At 40.0% G+C, this 22,201-nt stretch overlaps 1 protein-coding gene across 1 annotated transcript; it reads left to right on the top strand.

Annotated features, from left to right (window-relative positions):
* The first annotated feature begins 590 nt into the window (after positions 1–590).
* On the top strand, positions 591–21,068 carry HORMAD2 (HORMA domain containing 2). Its single transcript, XM_041003590.1, has 10 exons — positions 591–641; positions 4,133–4,274; positions 6,699–6,762; positions 7,292–7,328; positions 10,728–10,748; positions 12,853–12,879; positions 17,383–17,450; positions 19,854–20,005; positions 20,171–20,433; positions 21,036–21,068. The coding sequence occupies exons 1-10, from the start codon at positions 591–593 to the stop codon at positions 21,066–21,068; spliced, it is 858 nt and encodes a 285-aa protein (XP_040859524.1).
* Positions 21,069–22,201: the final 1,133 nt, after the last annotated feature.

Here is a 22,201-nt window from a genome sequence, read left to right as displayed (position 1 = left end):
CAGATGGAGGATCTTCCTCTTTGTCTCTCCTCCTCTCTGTATATCTGACTTTCCAATAAATAAATAAATCTTAAAAAAATAAAAAAGATACATTGTTGAGTTTTAGATAACTTAGTTTAATTTTTTTTTCCTCCAAATGAATAAGTAAGTATAATTTTCATTGAATGGTTGGAAAAATTAATCCTTGTGCCAAATTTAGAGAGGATTGATGGCTAAGATCAAAATGTTTATTGAATCTAGTTCCCAAAGAGTATGGTCAACTTGTAATTATAAAGTCCTCCTCTGAAAGAAATCACAATAAGGATTTTTACAAATAATGTTCATTCTGATTTCAGTAGGGACTGAACGAACGCTCTTTTTGGTCATTCTTCCTTTGTGTCCTCATAGTTAAGTTTGATAAGCTTCTGTATGAACTAAGCAATCTGGGGGTACAATTTATATTATCTTTGATTTTTTTTTAGTCTTTAGAATTTTTCAGTTCCATCTTTGAACAGTGTACAATAGGTAATATGTTGCATAAGATCTCTCTAACGATTCGTTTTTCTCTTACCAGGTTGGAATCGTTTGAATCATCCTGATAGAGTCCCACAATGACTACTGCTCAGCTCCTGCACTCCATCAGAATCCGGAAAGCAGCTAAGGTATTTGTGAAGAATTAAAAGAAAATCAATGACCATTTAGTGACTTGTTCAGAATCATGATTTTAATCTTTTTCCTTTAAGCAGCAGGTTTATCAGTTAATTGGCACATAATGTTCTGGGAGAGAGTATGTGTACATTTTTAGCTATTTAGTAGCCTAAAGCTTTTCAGAAAATTTGATAAATTACTACACAGTAACTCACTGGGTGGTTGTGCCATGTGCATAGATATGTTCTAGAGTACAAGAAATCAGAAAAGAAAATGTTTAAGGAGAATGGTTCTTTGTTCAACATTCATGTCCTGAAGCAATTAGGAAATTATGTTGCATGTGGTAATAATAAAACCAAATGGGGACAGGTCTGAGAAACTTAGCTAACAGCCTGAGGGAGCATGCAAGGGCCAGGCAGTCTTGTTGGATTCCCTTGGGCAAGTGTAACTGTCCAGTGACTTTCATTAATACATCATCCATTTGTTTATGGCAATTCAGTCTTATAATATTGTGTTGCACTCTGTTCTATGAAATAATTTTAAAAATCACCTTCTAGAAACTCATATTAGGGAAATTCATAGATTTATAGTACTAAAGATATAAGACAATAAATTATTTACATGTATAAGGGTAAGTTTAAGGGTAAGTTTTATTTACGTGTAAAAGGGTAAGTTGGGGCTGCCGCAGTGGCTCAGCAGGCAAGCACCACTGGCAAGCACCAGCATCCCATAGGAATACTGGTTTGTGTCTCAGCTGCTCCATTTCCCACCAAGATTCCTACTTATATGGCCTGGGAAGGCGGAGGAGGATGGTCCAAAGCCTTGGGACCCTGCACCCACATGGGAGACCCAGAAGGAGCTCCTGGCACATGGTTTTGAATCAGCTCAGCTCCAGCCTATTGCAGCCATTTGGGGAAATGAGCCAGCAGGTGAAAGACCTCTTTCTCTGTCTCTCCTTCTCTCTATGAATTGCCTTTGAAATTAAAAAAAAAAAAAATCTGAAAAAAGCAAAGCAAGGCAATTCAAATGATGGGAATTTAAAGATTTAATATAAATTAGAATGGGTTATATATTCCTCATGAAGGAGGTGGGACTTATGGTGGACCTTGAATTCGGAAAAGAATTTGGATAGAGAGAAAATTTCACGAGGGAAATCCAGCAAAGTAAGAAAATAAGCATGGCATGTTTCAGAGAATAATAATGTTGATGATAATAATAATAATAATGATAATTTAAAAAACTATCCTTACTAGAGTGTAGGACTCATCATGTTGGATGATAGTGGAAAACAAACTTGAAAAGGAGCTTTGGTACCAATTGGTATGGACCTTAAAAGTTAGTGTAAAGAATTTAAGATTTATGCTTTACTCTATGGTCAACAGAAGAGTTAGAGCATTTCATCAGAAGAGTGAACACTATAATTGCTTTAGGAATAGAAAGCTGGAGCAAAGGTAGAAAACATTGAAACTAAAGAGTTAGGGCAGGGTAAGCCATCGTCTTCCTGGCTTGAAGTCAACGTGCTCACTAGGCAGACTTCTGGACTCACTTGGCTTCCTAAGCGTGCTTCCTTCCTGGGGAGAAAATGCTGAGCCGGATACATGAACTGCAGTCAGCTCGGCAGTCATTTTTTTCAATGTAAGTTAATAAAGTGACCTTTGATACAAACAAATCTTTATCATTTGGAATACATGAATTACTTCTCCCCATACATTTTAAGTTGATTTTATGATTTTTCTATTTGAGACTAAAGCAAAAAAGAAAAATAATAATAATGATAGAGACTAGTATTTATTCAGTACTTTGCATGTATTGGGTACTGTGCCTAGGGCTTATTTATATTTTTAAGAAGGAGGAAACTGAAACTCAAGAAAAAGTAACTTACCCAGGATCATGTAGTTTGACAGCTAAGCTGTCAAGTATCTCTTATGGCATTAAGCGCAGTTTATGGGATTAAACACACTATTAAAATAACTTACAGTGTTTTCTGTTATGAAACCATAGTATTTTCATAGGTTACACACCTATAAAAAGTATCTGCAATAATGCTTACAATATTAGACCAGCTTTACTGACTGGGGGGTTGGTAGGATTGGCAGGGGGGAAATCCTTAGAGTATAGAGTAATAACAAGACTCTAAAGGCCTTTTCCAACCATTGATTTTCATTACTGCAAATGGCTTTTTAGATTCTATTTTTAAAGTAAACGTCTTTGTACTTTCAAGTTATTTAATTTTACAAATGGATTATTCAAATACTGCCTGCAAGTTTGGAATGTTTGCAGTGAGTTACTATATGCATGCCATGCCAACTGTAACCTAATTACCCAAAAGAGCTTTCATTTCTCAGGATCTATGGTTATGAAATAGAACTGTCTGAAGAATTTATATATACCCTCATAAACCCTCAAATACATAATAATGCGTGCCATAATAATCATGTTTTAAGAAGACTTTTAAGCAGCTGAATAGCAGCAGGCATTCACTGTGTTACAGTAGCTTGGATCCTTTATTGGAATGCTTGTGTTGGAGTCCTTTGTACCCCTCTTCCCATTCAGCTTCCCACTAATGAATCCGGGAAGGCAGCTGGTGATGACCCAAGTGTTTGGGTCCTTATCGCCCAACAGGGAGTCTCGAATCCCTGGCTCCTGGTTTTGGCTTGGCCCAGCTCTAGTTCTTGCAGCCATCCGGGGAGTGAACCAGTGGGTGGAAGATCTCTTTCTCTCTCTCTGTCACCCTTTCAAATAAAAGCAACTTTAAAAATAGAAATACAGAAACAGAACCGGAAATGCATCTTGAAGGCTACAGCTCAACCTATGAGATAATCCAAAAAGAGAATCATGAAAAAGGGAAGGAAAAAAAAGCAAACAAAAGACCCAGGTAGAATCATCTGGGAATAGCAACATTTGAAGGGCAAAATAGCTGGAAAAAAAGAGGAATTACACATTACACAGAGTAAGTGGTCAGGAGAAAATGTTCTTGGTAACTTGGGGAAGAATAGTATAGACTGGAGAGAGATAAAAGTGATTACAGTGAGTTTTTAAGGAATGTGAAGAGATTAGGTAATCTTATAAAACTCCAGTTTTACTCCACCCATAGATCACCATGAAATAAATTGTTTTACTGTGAATTACATAAATATTTGTCTCTCCCCTTTCGTACTGCCTTATTTTGGAAATTAAATATTTTTTTTTTGCATTTTTTCCCTTTATTTTTGACATTCTTGACATAGATGATTAGGGCGCAAAGGGTCAAGGGCTACAGGAAAGTTGGTAAGATAAAGGGAGAAACCCCACCCAGCCTCCCACCCATCCCAGGTTCCCGATGTGGGGCTTGCTCCGAGGGTCATGGAAATGAAATTTAATGTGATATTCAAAGTCCTGTCTCCATTTGAAGTCCTGTAAAATATCAACGTTGAAGTCTTGGAGAAGCTTCCCATTATACTTGTGGTCATGACAGGACGGACTGAATTCAAAGAATCTAAAATTCTTCTCACTGTTCTTTTTCCAGGAAACTGCTTTCCCATCCCATGTTACTAATGAGTGTGAGTCACTGACAATGGTGAAGAAACTTTTTGCAACCTGCATCTCTTGTATAACATATCTAAGGGGCCTCTTTCCGGAGAGTTCTTACGGAGAACGCCGTTTGGATGGTAAAATTTAACTATCTGATCACTTTGGTTGTATTCCTTTTCTCTGTTTAGCAGGAGTAAATCTTTCATTTCTTAGTGTGTGCTAATTCCAGCTCATGTGTCTGTTCTTGCTAATCCATTTTCCATTTTAATTTCACTATGTTTAGCGGTACTTATAGGAACCATTATCTCCTGGCCGGATACCAAATGACAGACTGGGAAAAAAAAAAAAAAGGAAATCTGTAGAAACAAGCCTAGTAATTCTAAACAATACTTGCAAAAGCAGCAGCCCACATCCAAAGCTATTTGAACGCTGAGGATAAGCACTGGACCTCAGGTGGATTTGTCCTTTGAGGTATGCTTTGGCATTTGAGCAAGTTCAAAGGAAACAAATGAAAACTATTCTTTCAAGGCCAATGCTATGGTGTCTTTAAAAGCCGCTGCCCATGGCTCTGGCATCCCATAGAGGCACCAGTCTGAGTCCTCGCTGTCCATGTTCAATCCAGCTGCCTACTAATGTTGCTGGAAAGTAGTGAAAGATGGCTCAAGTGGGACACCCAGATGAAGCTCCTGGCTTCACCTGCCACAGATAGAGTACCTCTGTTTCTGACTCTCCCTCTCTCAGTAACTCTGCCTTTCAAGTGAATAAATCAATCTTTTTTAAAAGCCTCTCTCTCTCTCTCTCTCTCTCTATATATATATATATATATATATATGTGTGTGTGTGTGTATATATATATATATATATATATAATGTGAGGAGTTGTGAGGGGTTTTCAAAAAGTTCCTGGAAACATGTGTTGTGAGAAGACTATATGTGGGGCTGGCACATGGCACAACAGGCTAATCCCCTACCCTGTTGCGCCAGCATCACATATAAGCACCAGTTTGTTTCCAGGCCACTCCATTTCCAATCCAGCTCCTTGCTTATCACCTGGAAAAGCAGTGAAAGATGGCACAAGTCCTTGGGACCCTGCACCTCTATGGGAGATTTGAAAGAAGGTCCTGGCTGCCAGCTTCAGCTCATCTCAGCTCTGTACATTGCAGCCGCTGGGCAAAAACGGAAAACCTTCTCTATCTCTCCAACTTCTCTAACTCTCCCACTTCTCTATCTCTCCCACTCTCCTGTGTGGGAGACCTGGAAGAGGCTCCTGGCTCCTGGCTTTGGATCAGCTCAGCTCCTGCTGTTGTGACCACTTGGGGAGTGAACCAACAGATGGCAGATCTTTCTTTGTCTCTCTCCTCTCTCTGGGTAAATCTGACTTTCCAATAAAAATAAATTTACACGGAAGGAGAGACAGAAATTCTTCTATCTGCTGGTGCACTTCCCAGATTACCACAGTAGCTACAACTGAGCCAATTGAAGCCAGGAGCTGTGGACTTCGTGCTCTCCAGAGCCATCCAATGCAGCGTTCCCAGGCCATAAGCAAGGGGGCTGGATCGGAAATGAAATAGCCAGGATGTGATGCAGCACATATAGGATGCCAGCATTGCTGGCAGAGAATTAGCAGGCTGTGCTGCCATGTTAACCCTGTTGGTGAATGTATTTATATGTAGCATACGATTTCCGCCCTTGTTTGGAAAATGGAATCAAAAAGACATCTGGGACTGACTCTGTGGCATAGCACGCTAAGCCTCAACCTGAAGCACTGGTATCCCAAATGGCCACTGATTCAAATTCCAGATGTTTCAAATCCTGTCTGATTCCTTGCTAATGGCCTGGGAAAGCAGCAGAGGAAGACCTAAGTGCTTGTGCCCCAGCAGCCATGTGAAAGACCTGGAAGAAGCTCCTGACTTTGAGCTGGTCCAATTCTAGCCATTGTAGCCATTTGGAGAGTGAACCAATGGATGAAAGATCTCTGTGTCTTTGCTTTCTCTGTAACTCTCCCTTTCACGCAACAATAAATACATCTTTTGAAAAAAGAAAACTATCTTTTTGGGTAATTAAGTGTTTACTGTTTGTTAGTCATTTCTGTAACCACGAGGGTCATATCATTTCTTATGGCTTTATTTGTTGTGATAGTTACAGTGGAAATTACATGTTCCTCTCTCAATATAAATTAGAAAGTAGTATTTCTAATTTATAAAATGGTCATTACTCCCATGCCATTCTCTTTCTGGCAATATCTAAATATTATGCCAACATGCAATAATTTTCATATCCCTTAATAGAAGTGCAGGTGACAAGTAACGAAGGTTGATTTTTCAATCAGCCAGATTGTGCCGCAGTATTGCAAGAAATTGTAATCAAAATTGAAACTAAGCTAACTATCAACTTAGGATTTTTCCTTAAATTAGATGTTTAGATACTTCAGGTATTTTTAGAAGTATAAAACCAAGTTTTGTAAATGAAAAATTGTAAAAAAAAAAATATCCTATTGAGTGTGGACAGTTTTAGCATAATAATTTAACAGATGAAAATACATTTGGCTTCTTCTTTTGCAGATTTCACTTTAAAAATCCTCCGGGAAGACAAAAGATGCCCTGGGTCTCTGCATATTATCAAATGGTAAGCAACTGAAGTTCCACCACAGTTGGAACAAAAAAGAATTTTTATCTTATTGAAACTACGTATCAGATTTTATTTATAAGATCATTTCCTTAAAAACCACTTTATTTCTTAATCCTCTTTTTTTTTGTAAATAATTTCCTTGCCATCTATAATAATCATTCAGTATTAAGATATTAATTTGGTTTTGTTCTGAAAGAAAATGAACTTGTGTCAAAAACATGAAACTTGGCTGATTTATCATACATGTGTTAATGTACTTAACATTGTGGGAGCCACCCTGCCACTCACCACGGAGGGCAGAAGGGAAGGAATCCCTACCTTAAAATTGTTTACCTATTACTTATAAGGTTCTATTCATACATTAAAAAGATTCTGGTAATCTTAAAAAAAAATATGACTAAATCGAAAAAGAAAATGCTTATCAAGTAATGTAATTCAGGCAAAAAAAAAAGCAAATGAATTTGGTATTTGGAGGTTTTTTTTTATATATGATTCAAATTGACATCAAACATTTATTTCTTGGCAGGATTCAAGGTTGTTTTGATGCCTTGGAAAAGAGATACGTAAGAATGTTTTAAAATTTACACCAAGATTAAAGACTCGTCTTTTATTCCTTGAAAAATGTTTGGATTTTTATTTTGTTGTATTTAACCATGTACCAATACTTACATTTACATTCATGAGTCAGTTTCCTTTTTATTTTACATCTTTACTGTTTCACTGAAGTCTCCTTTACATTAGTTGGAAACGAGCTTTACGTTTTTCTGTTTGATATGCTCATCTCTTTCTGACCGCAGAATTTCCTCTGAAGTCACTGGGAGAGATCCACAGGATGTGGGGTGGAGGAGACGAGAGTCTGGCATTCAGCACGTTGAGCATGTACAGAACAGTAGCAGTTCTTCTGCAGATAGGAAAGGAAAGGATTGATTCGAATAGTTTTAAATTCCTAGTTATTATTTTTAAAGACTGACTTATTGAAAAGTCAGAAAGAAGGAGAGACAAAGATTTTTCCATCTGCTGGTTCATTCCCCAAGTGGCTGCAATAGCTGGAGATGGTCTGATCCAGAGCCAGGAGCTTCTTCTGGTCTTCCATGCGGGTGCAGGGTCTCAAGGCGGTTGGGACATCCTCTACTGCCTTCCCAGGCCACAGGCAGAGAGATGGATGGGAAGTGGAGCAGCCAGGACAGGAATCGGAGTCCTTGTGGGATCCTGGTGCTTGCAAGGCCAGGACTTCAGCCATTAGGCTACCACACAGAGCCCAATTATTGTTTTGGTAACTATGTGTTTAATATCAGTTCCCTCTAACTAGGTAGGATTATACGCTGAATGTTTCAAAAGCAGCCTCAATTTTAATCATGTCTAATCTTCCTTGCTATTCTAGAAAGCTGTGAAGAGGGTAAAAAAGGGAGACTAGTTCTAGGTGAAGAAATAAGATGTGTATAAATGAAATTTCTGCCACCACTTCCCCTCATCCTCACTTGTATCTGCTTTTTACTTCCTCTCAGTTCCTGTTCTTTTAGGAAAATGTTAGATTATGTAAGCCTTGCATTGGATTGTTCAGCACCTTCATACATTTTTTTCACTTAATTGTTATTACTTACGAGTTTTCTCAATACTGACCTGGGAAACTGAGGGAAATTGTGATAAAACTGCTGTGGGATAGCCCTTGCACACTGTGGCGTCAGGCCTACTCATCAGGCTGAAAATCATTTTGAGTAAAGTCAAGTTTTAATATAGAGTGATCTTGAAAAAGATGCTTTGTCTACGGCCATACCACCCTGAACGTGCCTGATCTCATCTGAAAAAGATGTTTTTCTGTTTAAGATGATCATTACTTCGGTTGTTGTTCCATGTTATTATTAGAATTTATATTATATTTTTCTTTATTTAAAAAATAATATCAGTCTGAGAGGTGTGTTTTTTCTTAAAGATTCATTTATTTTGCTTGAAAGTTAGAGTTACAGAGAGAGGGGGGAAGAGGAGGAGAGCTTCCATCCACTGGTTCACTCCTCAAAAGGTTGCTACAGCTGGAGCTGTGTTCTACAGCTGGGAGCCAGAGCTACTTCTGGGTCTCGTACGTGGATGCAGGAGCCCAAGGCTTTAGGCTGTTCTCTGCTGCTTTCCCGGGCCATTAGCAGGGAGCTGGATTGGAAGTAGAGCAGCAAGGACGCAAGCCAGCACCACAGGCTAAGGATTATCCTCTCATATATTGTATGCTTATTTTGTCTGCTTACTGCCACTCTTAGTCCAACCCACCATCCTTATTGCAATCAAAATTTGAGTCTTTTCATGTTGTTACTTTGCCTAAACCATACCCAAGAGTCAGCGTCCTCTGCATAAGGTGCGTGACCTGGGTGATCCCTGTCTGCCATCCAAGACATTGTCCTCACTCCCATGTTCAAGCTACAGTAAGATTCTAGAACATGCCGTGGTCATTTTACCCTTTTATATATGATGATATTTTTTTTTTAACCTGGGAGATTCTCTCCCCTACCACATTTGCATTTTCTAGCTAACTTGAATATTTACTTTTCCATGAGAGTCTTTCCTGACACACCTCCTTCCCAGTCTAGATTGTCCTGCTATTTAGTGTCCTCATTGATACCCCACACTGCCTTCTCATGGGCATTAACAAAGCTATCATGTAGGGGTCTTGCATGGTAGATTAGAGGTCATTGCCTTGCCTCCACCAGGATCCCATATGTGCACTGCTTTGTGTCCCAGCTGCTCCACTTCCCATCCAGCTCCCTGCTTGTGGCCTGGGAAAGCAGTAGAGGACAGCCCAAAGCCTTGGGACCCTGCACCTGCATTGGAGACCCAGAGGAGGCTTCTGGCTTTGGATCAGCTCAGCTCTGGCCATTGAGGCTGCCTGGGGAGTGAATCAACGAATGGAAGATCTTTCTCTCTGTCCCTCCTACTCTCTGTAAATCTGACTTTGCAATAAAAATAAATAAATCTTTAGGAGAAAACCTATGATATGGCTACTTGAGCTTTTTGTTTATGTTCATGTGTTCAGCTAGTCTGGATGTTCCCTGAGGTCGGGGCCATTTCCATTTTTTGAAAATGTATTTGCAGAAGTTACAGAGAGAAAAGGAGAGACGGAGAAAGATACTCTTCCACCTGCTGGTCAGTCCAGGAATGGCCTGAGCAGCCGGGGACGGATGTGGTTGAAGTCAGGAAGCAGGAGTTTCACCCATTTCTCCCATATGGATGCAGGGAGCCTAGCACTTGGGCCACATGCTCTGATTTCCCCAGGCTATTAACAGGGAGCTGAATTAGCACATGAACCATGCCCACGTGGGATACTGATGCTGAAGGCAGAGGCTTTTCCTTCTGTGCCACAATACTGGCTCTGGCCATGTCCATTTGTGAATAAATGAATGAACTATTAGTTGAATAGCCTTTACTGTCTATCAAAAAATCAATTATATGCAGTGACCTGAATAGCCACATGATGGCACTAGAGTTTTAGTCCTTTGATAGAGAATTACAGTCCAGAAATTTTCTGATTTACCTTCTAGTGTAAAAAAAATGTATCACAGTCTTGACTTACATATCTGTATGCTCTGTTACCCTTTCAAGAAGAATCTTTTATATAGTAGTATATATGTCAGGAGGACAAGGCTTTTCTAGACGTCAGACTTGTACTAACTTTAATAGATTAATTTGATAAGGATTGCTTCTTTCAGGTAATTATGACATTTAATTTTTAGGAGCAGTGAATTGTTTTGTAAATGTTTTGTAAATGTGTTTTTGTATCCATCTCTTCAGCAGAACTCTGTACAAAAAATAGGCACTCATTTAAATGAATGAAGAATTTGCATTGTTTTCTGCACTTTCTAAATGATATTATTAGTCTCTCAAATCTTTGTTGCATCTCTAAAATAACATTTTAATTGGCTTCTACTGAGCATAATATAGGTATAAACATACGATAATAATACTTTTCTTTTCTCTTGAAGCTACACATGGCAGTACTTACAGTAAGTATACAGTACAAACCAAATCTTTCTCTACTTTAATGTCTTTTGACAAATGAAGTGCTAAGTGCCCCCCCTCCTGGCTTTCTTTAACCTATTTTATAACATTTTGTAATTTGAAAAAAAAATAGGATCTGCCAGCTTTTATAATAGATTACAGACTATTTCTTTGGTATGCAAAAGAACTTCAGAAAGTGCATGGAAATGCATTTTATGAAAGTGTGCATGATTTTAAAAAATGTTTTGCACCAAGATAAGCTTCTCAATTCTATTTGCCACAGACTTTTTGAAGTATCCTTGTATTACAATATATGGGAAAACAAGATATTCTGTCTGCTTTATCTTTTCATTCCCAGAATTTCGTTTTTATGTTAGTTTACCGATTCAGAGGGTTTTGTATTTGAAGTTTGAAGACATTGTTAAAGTATTGCATTCCTGAGTATAGCATCTTGGACACAAGTTAAGAAAAGTGAGAAAATTAGGACATACCATTGATTTTCTTAGATATATGATTTACTAAAAAAAAAAAATGCAATCACAGCTAGAACAAGGGGTCATTATGCTAAGTGAGATTAGCCAAACCCAGAAGGACAAATATATTTTTCTGATTTGTGGAAGTTGTTATACAGAGTATGAAACTTGCATGGATGTTACACCGTTGGCTATTTAGTTATAAATATTGCTTCACTTTATTCTACTATGTTAATGACATTGTATACTTCCTTCCCTACATTGTGATCATTGTATAAGAAATTTCCTTGTACTTGTTTATAGAATGCATTTTTCTGTTTTTTAAAAAAAGGATTTATTTTGTTTTTATTGGAAAGTCAGATATACAGAGAGGAGGAGAGACAGAGAGGAAGATCTTCTATCCAATGATACTCCCCAGGTGACCTTAACAGCTGGAAGTGAGCTGATCTGAAGCCAGAAGCCTCTTCCAAGTCTCCCACACAGGTGCAGAGTCCCAAGATTTTGGGCCATCGTCGACTGCTTTCCCAGGCCACAAGCAAGAAGCTGGATGGGAAGTGGAGCTGCCAGGATTAGAACCGGCGCCCATATGGGATCACAGTGTGTAAGGCGAGGACCTTAGCCACTAGGCTACCGTACTGGGCCTAACCTTGATCTTGTTGGCATTTGAGCAGTGAACCAACACTGCCTCTGTCTTACTTAGCCTTTCAAATAAAAGTGTTAATTTTCAAAAATATATTCTGTAGGGGCTGGCATTGTGGCATAATTGGTTAAGCCACTACCTGCCATATCAGCATCTCCTATAGGTGTTGGTTTGAGATGCAGCTGTTCCACTTCCAGTCCAGGTATTAATGAACCTGCAAAGCAGCAAGGGGATGACCCAAGTGCTTGGGCCTCTGCACCCACTTGAGGGACCCTAAAGGAGCTCCTGACTCCTGGGCCAGCCCAGCCCAGCTCCAAACATTGTGGCCACATAGGTAGTGAACAAGCAGTGGAAGATATCTGTATCTCTTCCTCTATACCTCTGTAACTCTGCCTTTGAAATAAACAAATCTTTAAAAAAAAAACCAAACCATTCTATATGGGGCTAACTTGGTAGCCTAGTAGCTAAAGTCCTTGCTTTGCACACTCCAGGATCCCATATACACAACCGTTCTAATCCCAGCAGCCTTGGGACCCTGTACCCACGTGTGAGACCCAGGGAAGGCTCCTGGCTTTGGATCAGCTCAGCACTGGCCATTGCGGCCACTTGGGGAGTGAATCATTGGAAGCAAGATCTTCCTCTCTGTCTCTCCTCCTCTCTGTATATCTGACTTTGCAATAAAAATAAATAAATTTAAAAAAAATAGAATCAAGGTTAGGCCAGGCCTGAAAGCAGTAGGCTAGAATTGAGAGTTGGACCAGGAGCTTGAATTCAGATACTTCAATATGGGCAATGGGTGTCTCAGCCAGTCTTAACAGATGGGCCAAATGCCTGTCCCTATGAAATGCTAAAGATGCTCTGTTTTGTGAAGTAAGAGTTATATATATAACTGGACTAATAGAGTATAAGTTGAATTCTTTCTATAGAAAATGTATTCTATGAAAACTGACCTAATAAGTTTCAGAAATTAAATGCTGTTTGTTTTCCCTTAAACAGCTTTACACAAATCCCAATGAACCTGAGGTAAGAAAACACACATATAGGTGGGTTGTACTTGTACGTTGTATTTAAATGTTTACCTGGGGTGAGTCTGTAGATTATATGTTAGACTACCACAAATGAAGTTATCTCATCATTCACTCCTTCAGTATGCTGTTATAAACTTCCATGATTTTATTATAAGCTTCCACAGTTCTTTATCATGAATTAAAAATAACTACTTAGAAATATTAGAAGAAAAACCAATACTGAATCTATTCCCTAACATATTGAGATTATTTATTAATATATAAATATACAGAGAAACATTTATTTGAATTGATTCTGAAACTTTTTGTGGGTTTTGGAAAAATAAAATAAAAGAAATTAACATAATTCTAAATACTTTTTTTTAGAAAAGCTTATTTGAATTAGAGGGAGAGGCAGAAATATGTCTTCCATTCTCTTGTTCACCCCTGTTATGGCCACAAACCACTGGAGCTGGGCTGGTCTAAATCTAGGAGGTTCTTCCTGGTCTCTCACATGAGTGCGGGCCATCTTCCCCTTCTTTCCCAGGCACATTAGCAGGGAACAGTATTGGAAGTAGAGCAGGTGAGACTCGAACCAGTGCCCATATGACATGCAACCAGTGGCTTTTAGGATGCAGAGTAAATTGCATTTGCCTACAGAAAATTTTAGCATGGGAATAAAACTGTTAACTAGTGTTTTTTTTTTTAGATTTATTTTTATTTTTTATTGGAAAGTTAGATATACAGAGAAGAGGAAAGAGAGAGAGGAAGATCTTCTGTCCACTGATTGACTCCCCAGGTGGCCAGAGCTAAGCCAATCCAAAGCCAGGAGCTTCCTCTGGGTCTCCTACATGGGTACAGAGTCCCAAGGCTTTGGGCTGTCCCTTGCTGCTTTCCCAGGCGACAAGCAGGGAGCTGGATGGGAAGTGGGGCTGCCAGGATTAGAACTGGTGCCCATATGGGATCCCAGAGCATGCAAGGCAAGGAATTTAGCCACTAGGCTACCGCACTGGGCCCTGTTAACTAGTTTTGATGCAGATGTAAGTAATAATGAAACTAGGCAACAAAACCTTATGTAACAACTGATACATTATTTATGACCAAGAAAGAAAATATGACCATTTACAAATTGTTCCATATAACAGTCCCCCAATCTGTGTTCACAGCAAACATTGATTCGGTAGAATTTGTTGGCGTGCTTGATTGTATTAAAAGATTCAGAATAACAGCAAAGCAATAATCCTAGTGTAACTACTATTGTGTAGTGATGTTTGAGAGTCTCACAGCACGACGGCACACTGTTTCGTGGTTCCCTCTTAGCACCGAGTCACGGGCACCGCTGTTTATCTCCCTGCTCTCCTTCTCTCATGTACTCACAAAACAACGTTCTCCCATAAACATAGTCCTGGCATTGTCTGATACTGTGCCAGATGCTTGAGTCATTTCCCTAGAAGTATATCCTTCCCTAAACAAAAATGGCACCAATCATAACCATGTTAATATTTACCCGAAGCAGAAATACACTTCACACATGAATCAAAATGTGCAGCCCTCTTGTGAGAAACCTGTCCTGGTGCAGCAGCTGGGGACGTCTGCCTTAAATCAGGTGCAGTGCTTCTCCAGCACCAAGGCCAGCAGAGTGTTAGGCATTACAAAAGCAACTCAAGTAGAGAAGAATGATAATATAGTTTCTCTTTCTTTTTCTTAAGATTTATTTATTTTTATTGCAAAGTCAGATATACAGAGAGGAGGAGAGACAGAGAGGAAGATCTTGCTTCCAATGATTCACTCCCCAAGTGACCACAATGGCTGGAGCTAAGCCTATCTGAAGCCAGGAGCCAGGAGCTTCTTCTGTGTCTCCCACACGGATGCAGGGTCCCAAAGCTTTGGGCCATCCTTGATTGCTTTCTCAGGCCACAGGCAGGGAGCTAGAAAGGAAGTGGAGCTGCTGGGACACGTTTCTTTCACCTGCTTAGTACTGCTCAACATATAAAAATCACCACAGTGAATGAGATAGACAAGGTTCTTGCGTTTTCAAAGAATGCATTCTTATGGGAAAGATAAACAGTGAATAAGTAAGCAAAATTTTGCAATACAGTTTCAGATAGTTCTAATTTAGAAGGAAACAGAATGATAGTAAACTAGAAATTGGGTAGCGAATGGAGATGAGATGAGACTGGGTTGCTGTATTACATTGGGTAGTTCCTAAAAGGCCTTGCTGGGAGCCACTCTTGGAGCTAAGACTCAGTAACCAGAAGGAGTCATGTTCTGCAGGTCCGTGAGAGGCGGTGGCATGTGCTAGGCAGGATGTCACAGCAGTGAACAGTACAGGTGCTGGTGTCAAATCCCAGCTGTAGACTTTCTCACTTTGGTAATGAGACTATGTATACTAGTCTTATTTTATATACACACACACACGTATGTAGTATATACTATAATACCTGCTCAGAGTGTTGGCTACAGAGAAGTGATGTACGGCGCTTAAGGCAGTGAGTGCTCTACTGTTCTCAGCCGGGAGCTGCATCTTCCGGGGTTGTGGATGCACAGAAGCCCAAGGGCAGTCGGGAGTGTTGGGTGTTTGTGGAAGGTGTCCTTTGCCTGACACCTAGTGGGAGGGCAAGTGGCAGGAGTTAAGGGAAGAAGGGTAGTCGGGACAGATGAGTAAGGCCGCCTGGGCCAAGGTAACTTTTCGGTTTTATTCTAAGGGCAATGGGAAATCATTTTGGGATGGGGAAGGGATGGTTTCAGCAAAAGAGTGACATGATGTACTTTGTGTTTCAAAGACATTTTTGACTATGTAAGAGAATGACTGTTGGCAGGATTCGTGATTTGCCGGTGAATTGGAGAGAGAAGGGGAAGCTACTTGTTGCTGTTGTGCCAAGCTGTGTGAATGTGTCCAGCATGATGGGCAGAAGCCACTGAGGAGCAGTTTAAAGGCACATCTTTGTTAGGCAACACACTAGTCTGCAAAGTAGAGGGACATCTTAGGAGCTGTAAGGAAATGAGAAGCGCCTGCTGTAATAATACCCTTAGGTTGATGTGGTTAAGGATTAGCATCTTCTATAAAACAGTTACAGACTTAACTCTTTTATTAGTTACTTCAAACAACTAATAAAATGTAAATGCAATTTTCAGCTACTAAAGAATATGCTCTTGCTACAATTTAAAAAACAAACAGCGCTAGAGTTGACTGAGAAACTGGGCAGACAGGAAGAATAGGCCTTGTTTGCTTGACAGGGCAATTACACTAGAATGAGCTACTAAAGGGAGGAAGTGTGTATCTACCCTGTCCGGGGTGACCCTGCTGACCTCACCTGTCTCTTCTGTTATATTCACAAAACAATCTTCTGAACTTTGATTTCTCAAGTAGACTAACTTTGCTATAAAAATACTTTCCTCTTAGTGAATTAGCTCTATCACAAATTATTCCGCTTACAGTTTAAACAGAATGAGTCCATTTTTCCAGCAGCTGATCACTTATGATATAGATACATGTCAAGGTTTAGGATCAACAACACAGTGGACATTTAGTGGAGCAGTGCTGTGTGGGACAGCTGCGCCCTCTACGGGAGCCTTGGTTTTGAGCCCCAGCCTCTCTTCTCATTTCACCTTCCTGCTACTGCATACTCTGGGAGGCAGCAGGGGATGGATGGTTCAAGTAGTTAGGTCCTTTTGACCCACATGGGAAAACCAGATTGGATTTCTGGCTTCCAGATACAGCCTGGCTCAGTCCTAGCTGTTGGAGGCATTTGGAGGCATGAAACAGTGTGGAGGAGTCTGTCTCTGACTTTGTCTGAGACTATACTTTAAATGAAAATAAGTAAAAATGAACTAATTGTTACATTAAAAAAAAAGAGCAGCAGAGTTGGGAGACCAGATTTTTGTGAAGATTTATTTTTGTTTTAAAGGCAGAGTTACAAAGAAAGAAGGAGACACAGAGAGGTCTTCCATTTGCTGGTTCACTCTCCAAATGGCCACAATGGCCAGAGCTAAGCCAGTCTGAAAATACAGGAGCCAGGAGCTTCTTCTGGGTCTCATACAAAGACACAGGGACTGGAGCAGTTGGACCATATTCAACTTCTTTCCCAGGTCACAAGCAGGGAGCTGGATGGGAAGTGGAGCAGCAGGGACATGAACCAGTATTCATTTGGGTGCCACACTTGAGGTGGAAGATTAGCCAATTGAGCCATTGTGCCAGGCCCAAAAGAGATCTTTTCTGTCTTGTTATCACTGACTTCTGTGAATGCCATAAAGTAGATATTCAATGACAATTTGTTATGTGAACAAATGGTTTCTTGGTTGGTTCCATTGTCATTTAGATAGTTCACTCTGAGCCTTAGCTTTTATAGCTTTAAAATGATAATGATAGTGTTTGCCAACTGATTCATTTTTAGTATAGAGAAGGAAAGTTAAGTTGTCATTCTGTTTGGAAAGTATGAAATGAAAATATTCTTAATATCCGATGATAATTTATATTTCTTTTTGAAACTAATCTGTTTATATCCTTTGGCTTTTCTAGAAAGTGACTGAGATATATCAGTTCAAGTTCAAATACACAAAAAAAGGAGTTACTATGGATTTTGACAGGTAAAATCCAGTTGTTTAATGGATGTGGGAAATCTGCAGGATTGAAGTAAACATAAACTTCTGAGGTCATAGATAGGACATGAACATCTTTAGTAATTTCCCCTAAATCCTACAAAAATCTGCCATTACCAAAATAATCTGTAACGACTTTAAATTTCTGAAAATCATGGATTAAACTTGTGAGAGTAAAGGCAGTAGAAGGTAAGTGGTACAGCAGTAGAAATGAATGAGACTGGCTACTTGGTAGAAATCATTGAAGAAATCCATAAAGCTCTAAATAGGCGTTCCTTGACCCAGAGTTTCTTGATTGCTACGAGCAGATATTTATTAATCGTCTTTATCCTCAGTCTAACTAGGATGGGCCTGGAGCAGATTAATCCCCTGAACTATTTGCCTGCATATACCACTATTCTTATCCAGTTTCCCCACAGTGTCATGTAACTAACTTTCTATGTATGTCTGTGTGTATAAGATGGGAAACAATTGTATTTTTCACCAAGTCTAAAGTTCCAAGTTTTGGTTATGGTAATGGTTAAATAACAAAGACAAGGCCCTTTGCTTCAGAGGGCTCCTAGTACAAATAGAGAGATTTTGTCGAGGAACAGCATTTATTCTTCTCCCAGTAGTTTTTGACTTCATAGTAGCCAGGAGGCATAGAGAGCTGGGTGCTGCTGATGAGATGGAGTAAGAATGGAAAGTACATTTGATGGTGAAAAGACCAGGGTGGTTGAGGGCTGCAGGGAAGGAAGACGGGGTGACTTTGAAGAGAAAGGAGGCTTGGTTCTCAGTTTTCCCTACTATTAGCTGATTCATCATTAACCATACAATTGAAAATTGCTCTCCAATATTCACTTCCTCAATTATCCTCTCATTTGTAAAAGCTACAGATAGCACTGGAATGTGAAGAGAAATCAGTTTTAGAAATAAAATATTAACCATCATGAGCTAACATTTGCATAGCACTTTATATAGTCTACAGATCTTGTGACATCTTTTGTCACAAAACAATCCTATTTTCCTTTTCAAAACTCAAATAAATAAAATGACTAGCATCAAGATTTATTTTTTGCTTTAAAGGCACATATGCCAAGAGGTAAGCCTTAACGCAGAAATAGATATTTTAGGTATTACTAAGGAAGAAAGAAGGTGATACGTTTTTACTAATTTATGTATTAAAGTAGCATTTGATTAAATGAGGTCCTGAGTATGTATGTACTGGTGTGTGTGAGAGTGGCACATAAACTACAGGGCTGTATACCTTCCCTCTGGTTACCTGGTTCAGATTGGTTAAATTATGATAGACAAATCATGGAATTGTTTAAATCGTAAAAGGAACTAATAAATTCATTTAGTACATTTTTACTTATTGAGTTCATATTTCCTTCAAACATAAGTTAGACAAAGACCTAAAAGCTCAGTTACTTAGGATTTTTCAGCATTGAGCATTCTTTCTGTGGAAAGCCATGTGTAGACATGTAGCAGTCATAGTACTTGCTGCAAATTGCTCAAATGTGAAACTGATTGGGGAAGAAAAATGGGGAGCCATTTACAAAACAAGACTTGGAATTAGAAAGTCATTTAGCGCAGCTTGCTCATCTATTCACTAATTCAGTGAGTAGCTGTACACCAACTTCAGTACTGTGGAGATGTAACAGAGCCACTCAACGTCTCAAGGAGGACAAATAATTATCCTGAATAGGGTAAAGTGTAGAGATTATCAGGCAAGACTTCATGAAAGAAGTGTCACACAAGCTAGCTGATAAAGGATGAATTTGGGAGAGTCAGGAAGAGAAGTAGAAAAGCAGGATATGCAGATAGACATGGGTAAGAGGAAGTGTGGTAGCTGCAGATGAAGGTGGAACTGAAAATAAGGCTAGTTATGAAAGGTGTTGGACACATGGCATTCTTATACTTGATTGAAAAGTGATGAATAGAATGGAAGACTTACAAAGCAAGAAGGTGACATGAGCATATTTTCATATTAGGAATATTATTTTGGCAGTGGCGTGGAGAATGTTTTACAGTGTGGATTGGAAGGAAAGCAAGGGGACTGACTAACCACCCGGCCATAACGATGATCCGTGCGGGAGGGAGGAGAGAATGCTCTTGAGAAATGACTAGACAGATTCAGAGCTGGTGATTGGCTTTACACTTGGCAAGTCTTCTCAGTGCCTGTAAGCTTATCTCACACATGAGCTAGCTGACCAGGTCACTGAAGCCAGGTCACTGAATTCCAAATCCATTGTTCTCATTGTTACAGCTTGCGGTTATTTGTAAATATGACCTCAAAAAAAAAAATGTCTTGCTGTGTGGCATATGTTTAGTTGCTCTTCTGAACTGAAATTTCATTCCTTTGGGGGGACAGATTTGTATGTGATTTTATTATTTTTCCTGTGGTTATAGCAGTAATTCAAGCTTTGGAAGTCGAACAAAAGGTGAAGATATCAAAACAGTCAGTGTTCTCCTAATCCGTAAACTGTACATGCTGATGCAAGACCTGGGACCCCTTCCTAATGAAGTGCTACTTACAATGAAACTCCACTACTATAATGCAGGTGGGTGAGCACTCCAGTCAGATTCTTTCATTAAGTATTTAACTTAACATTTTAAATATAAATGGGACAATTTTAAGCATAGACACCAGATGCTGTACACGAATGATGAATCTGATTTATTCTAGGAGAATCATCTTAAGGCCTTTTTGCCCTTTGTTTTTACAGTGACCCCACATGATTACCAGCCCCCTGGTTTTAAAGAAAGCAGGAGCTCAAACCTCCTGCTATTTGACGGGGAGCCTGTCAGCGTTCAGGTGGGGTTCGTCTCCTCTGGCTTTCACAGCATGAAAATAAAAGTAACAACCGAGGCCACCAGAATGCATAATTTGGAGAACAATCAGTCTTATAAGAGCAACACTACTGAGATTGTCCATCAGGGTCTAGACTGTGAAGAAGAAGATGAAGAAGAGGAGGAAGACAATGATCAGGTAAGGCAGAGCTTTAATGATCTTCCAATATTTTACCTAATTCCACTAGCATTTTTTACTTCCTACAAGGGTCATGTCATGGTAGCAGTGTCCATTGGAGCGTGCCAGGTATACAAACTGAAATCAAACTCCTCCTGTTGAGGAGTTTTTAGTCTAAAAAAGTACATTTTGCATGAAGGAAATGTGTGTTGCTAGATGAAATTATTCACGATTCAGGGAGGAAAAAAGGATTTCCCAACAGACTTACTTTACTTAAGATACTTACATAAAATGATGATTTTCTACTTTGCATTTATTAGTAACACTTTTAGTGTTGAAAAAGTAATTCTAAAACAATCTAGGTATTTATCTATACTGACTGGAAATATAAACCAGCTCTTGGTTGCTGGAATAACTTAGTGGAAGAGATTAGGAGAGGAAAAAAATTTACGGATTAACTAAAGTCAGAATCAAACAAGATGATAGCCAAGTCCTTGACTGAGAAGAGAGAGAGAAGCTTTGGGACTAGATCACCGGGGTGAAAGCCACAGGGCTTCCTTCCTTACCTTCCTAGTTCTACCAGTAGACAGTCTGTCAGATGCTGGGTGCCCATTGTGCCCTAGGTGAAATCCACTGTCTACCGGCTGTTGTCTTAATGGTAGTGTTGTCTAATAGTAGTGGTTATTTTGTACTAACTTTGTATTATTTTATTTTAATGATGTTAACACAGTTGAGAGGGCTGCATACCCATGTGGGCCTTTGCTTAGGGTAGATAGGGTCCAGATATGGAGGAAGGTGGGTGGCACAATTGTTTCAGTTCTTCTCTTTTTCTTTTCCTGGTCTGCAAGAAGAAAAGGGAACGGGACCACTCCTTGCTGTCAGACTGCATCAGCACCCTAGCCTGGCCCACCCTAGTCTTCATGTGAACTGGCAAATGTTATGATCCAATCTTGTCTGGCTGCACCCCACCCTGGCTCTCAGTCATGCCAGTGTGTGCTGTGGACTGGCCCTGCTCAGCCTGCCCCAAGACCTGGTCCACATGTATTATAACAGGTGCTACAATCTGGCCTGTCCTCAGCCCCAACTCTCTTGTTCACCAGTTGGAGCTACAGGCTAGCAGGGGAGTTCCCCTAGTTCCTCTACCAGGTCCAGTCCCAGCTCCAGATCTTGCATGTGCTGGCTAGTGCTGCAACCCAGCCTAACATGGCCAGCCCCAAGTCCTTACACTCACTGGTGGGTACTGTGGCCTAGCCTGACTGGCTTGTACCCATTCCAGCTCTAATGTAACCCAATGAGTGCTGTGGCCTAACCTGGCTTGTTCTGTACCCATTCTGGCTCTCAGGAGCACCACTGGGTGCTGAAACGTAGCCCAGTCTGGCCTACCTCTAGACCTATCCCACATGCAGGTTTGTGCCTTATTGTCTGGTAAGCACTGGTTCACTCCCCAGGTGGCTGCAATAGCTGAAGATTAGCCCATCCAAAGCCAGGAGCCAGGAGCTTCTTCAGGGTCTCCCATGTGGATCCAGAATCTCAAAGTCCTGGCCCCATCCATTACTGCTTTCGCAGGCCACAACAGGGAGCTGGATGGGAAGTGGAGCAGCTGATATGTGAACCAGCCCCCATATAGGGTCCTGGCAGATGCAAGGCAAGGTTTTAGCCATTAGGCCCAGTAGTAGCCATTGTAATAGGGGTGAGGTAACAGTTTATTATGTCTTTTATTTGCATTTTCCTTATGACTAGTTACCCTGAACATTTTTTACATGTTTGTTGGCCTTCTGTATGTCATCCT

Source organism: Ochotona curzoniae, unplaced genomic scaffold, assembly GCF_017591425.1.
Source record: "Ochotona curzoniae isolate NIBS_2020 unplaced genomic scaffold, NIBS_Ocur_1.0 scaffold_274, whole genome shotgun sequence".
In the NCBI taxonomy this organism is placed as follows: Eukaryota; Metazoa; Chordata; class Mammalia; order Lagomorpha; family Ochotonidae; genus Ochotona; species Ochotona curzoniae.
This window is presented reverse-complemented; position numbering and strand designations above follow the sequence as displayed.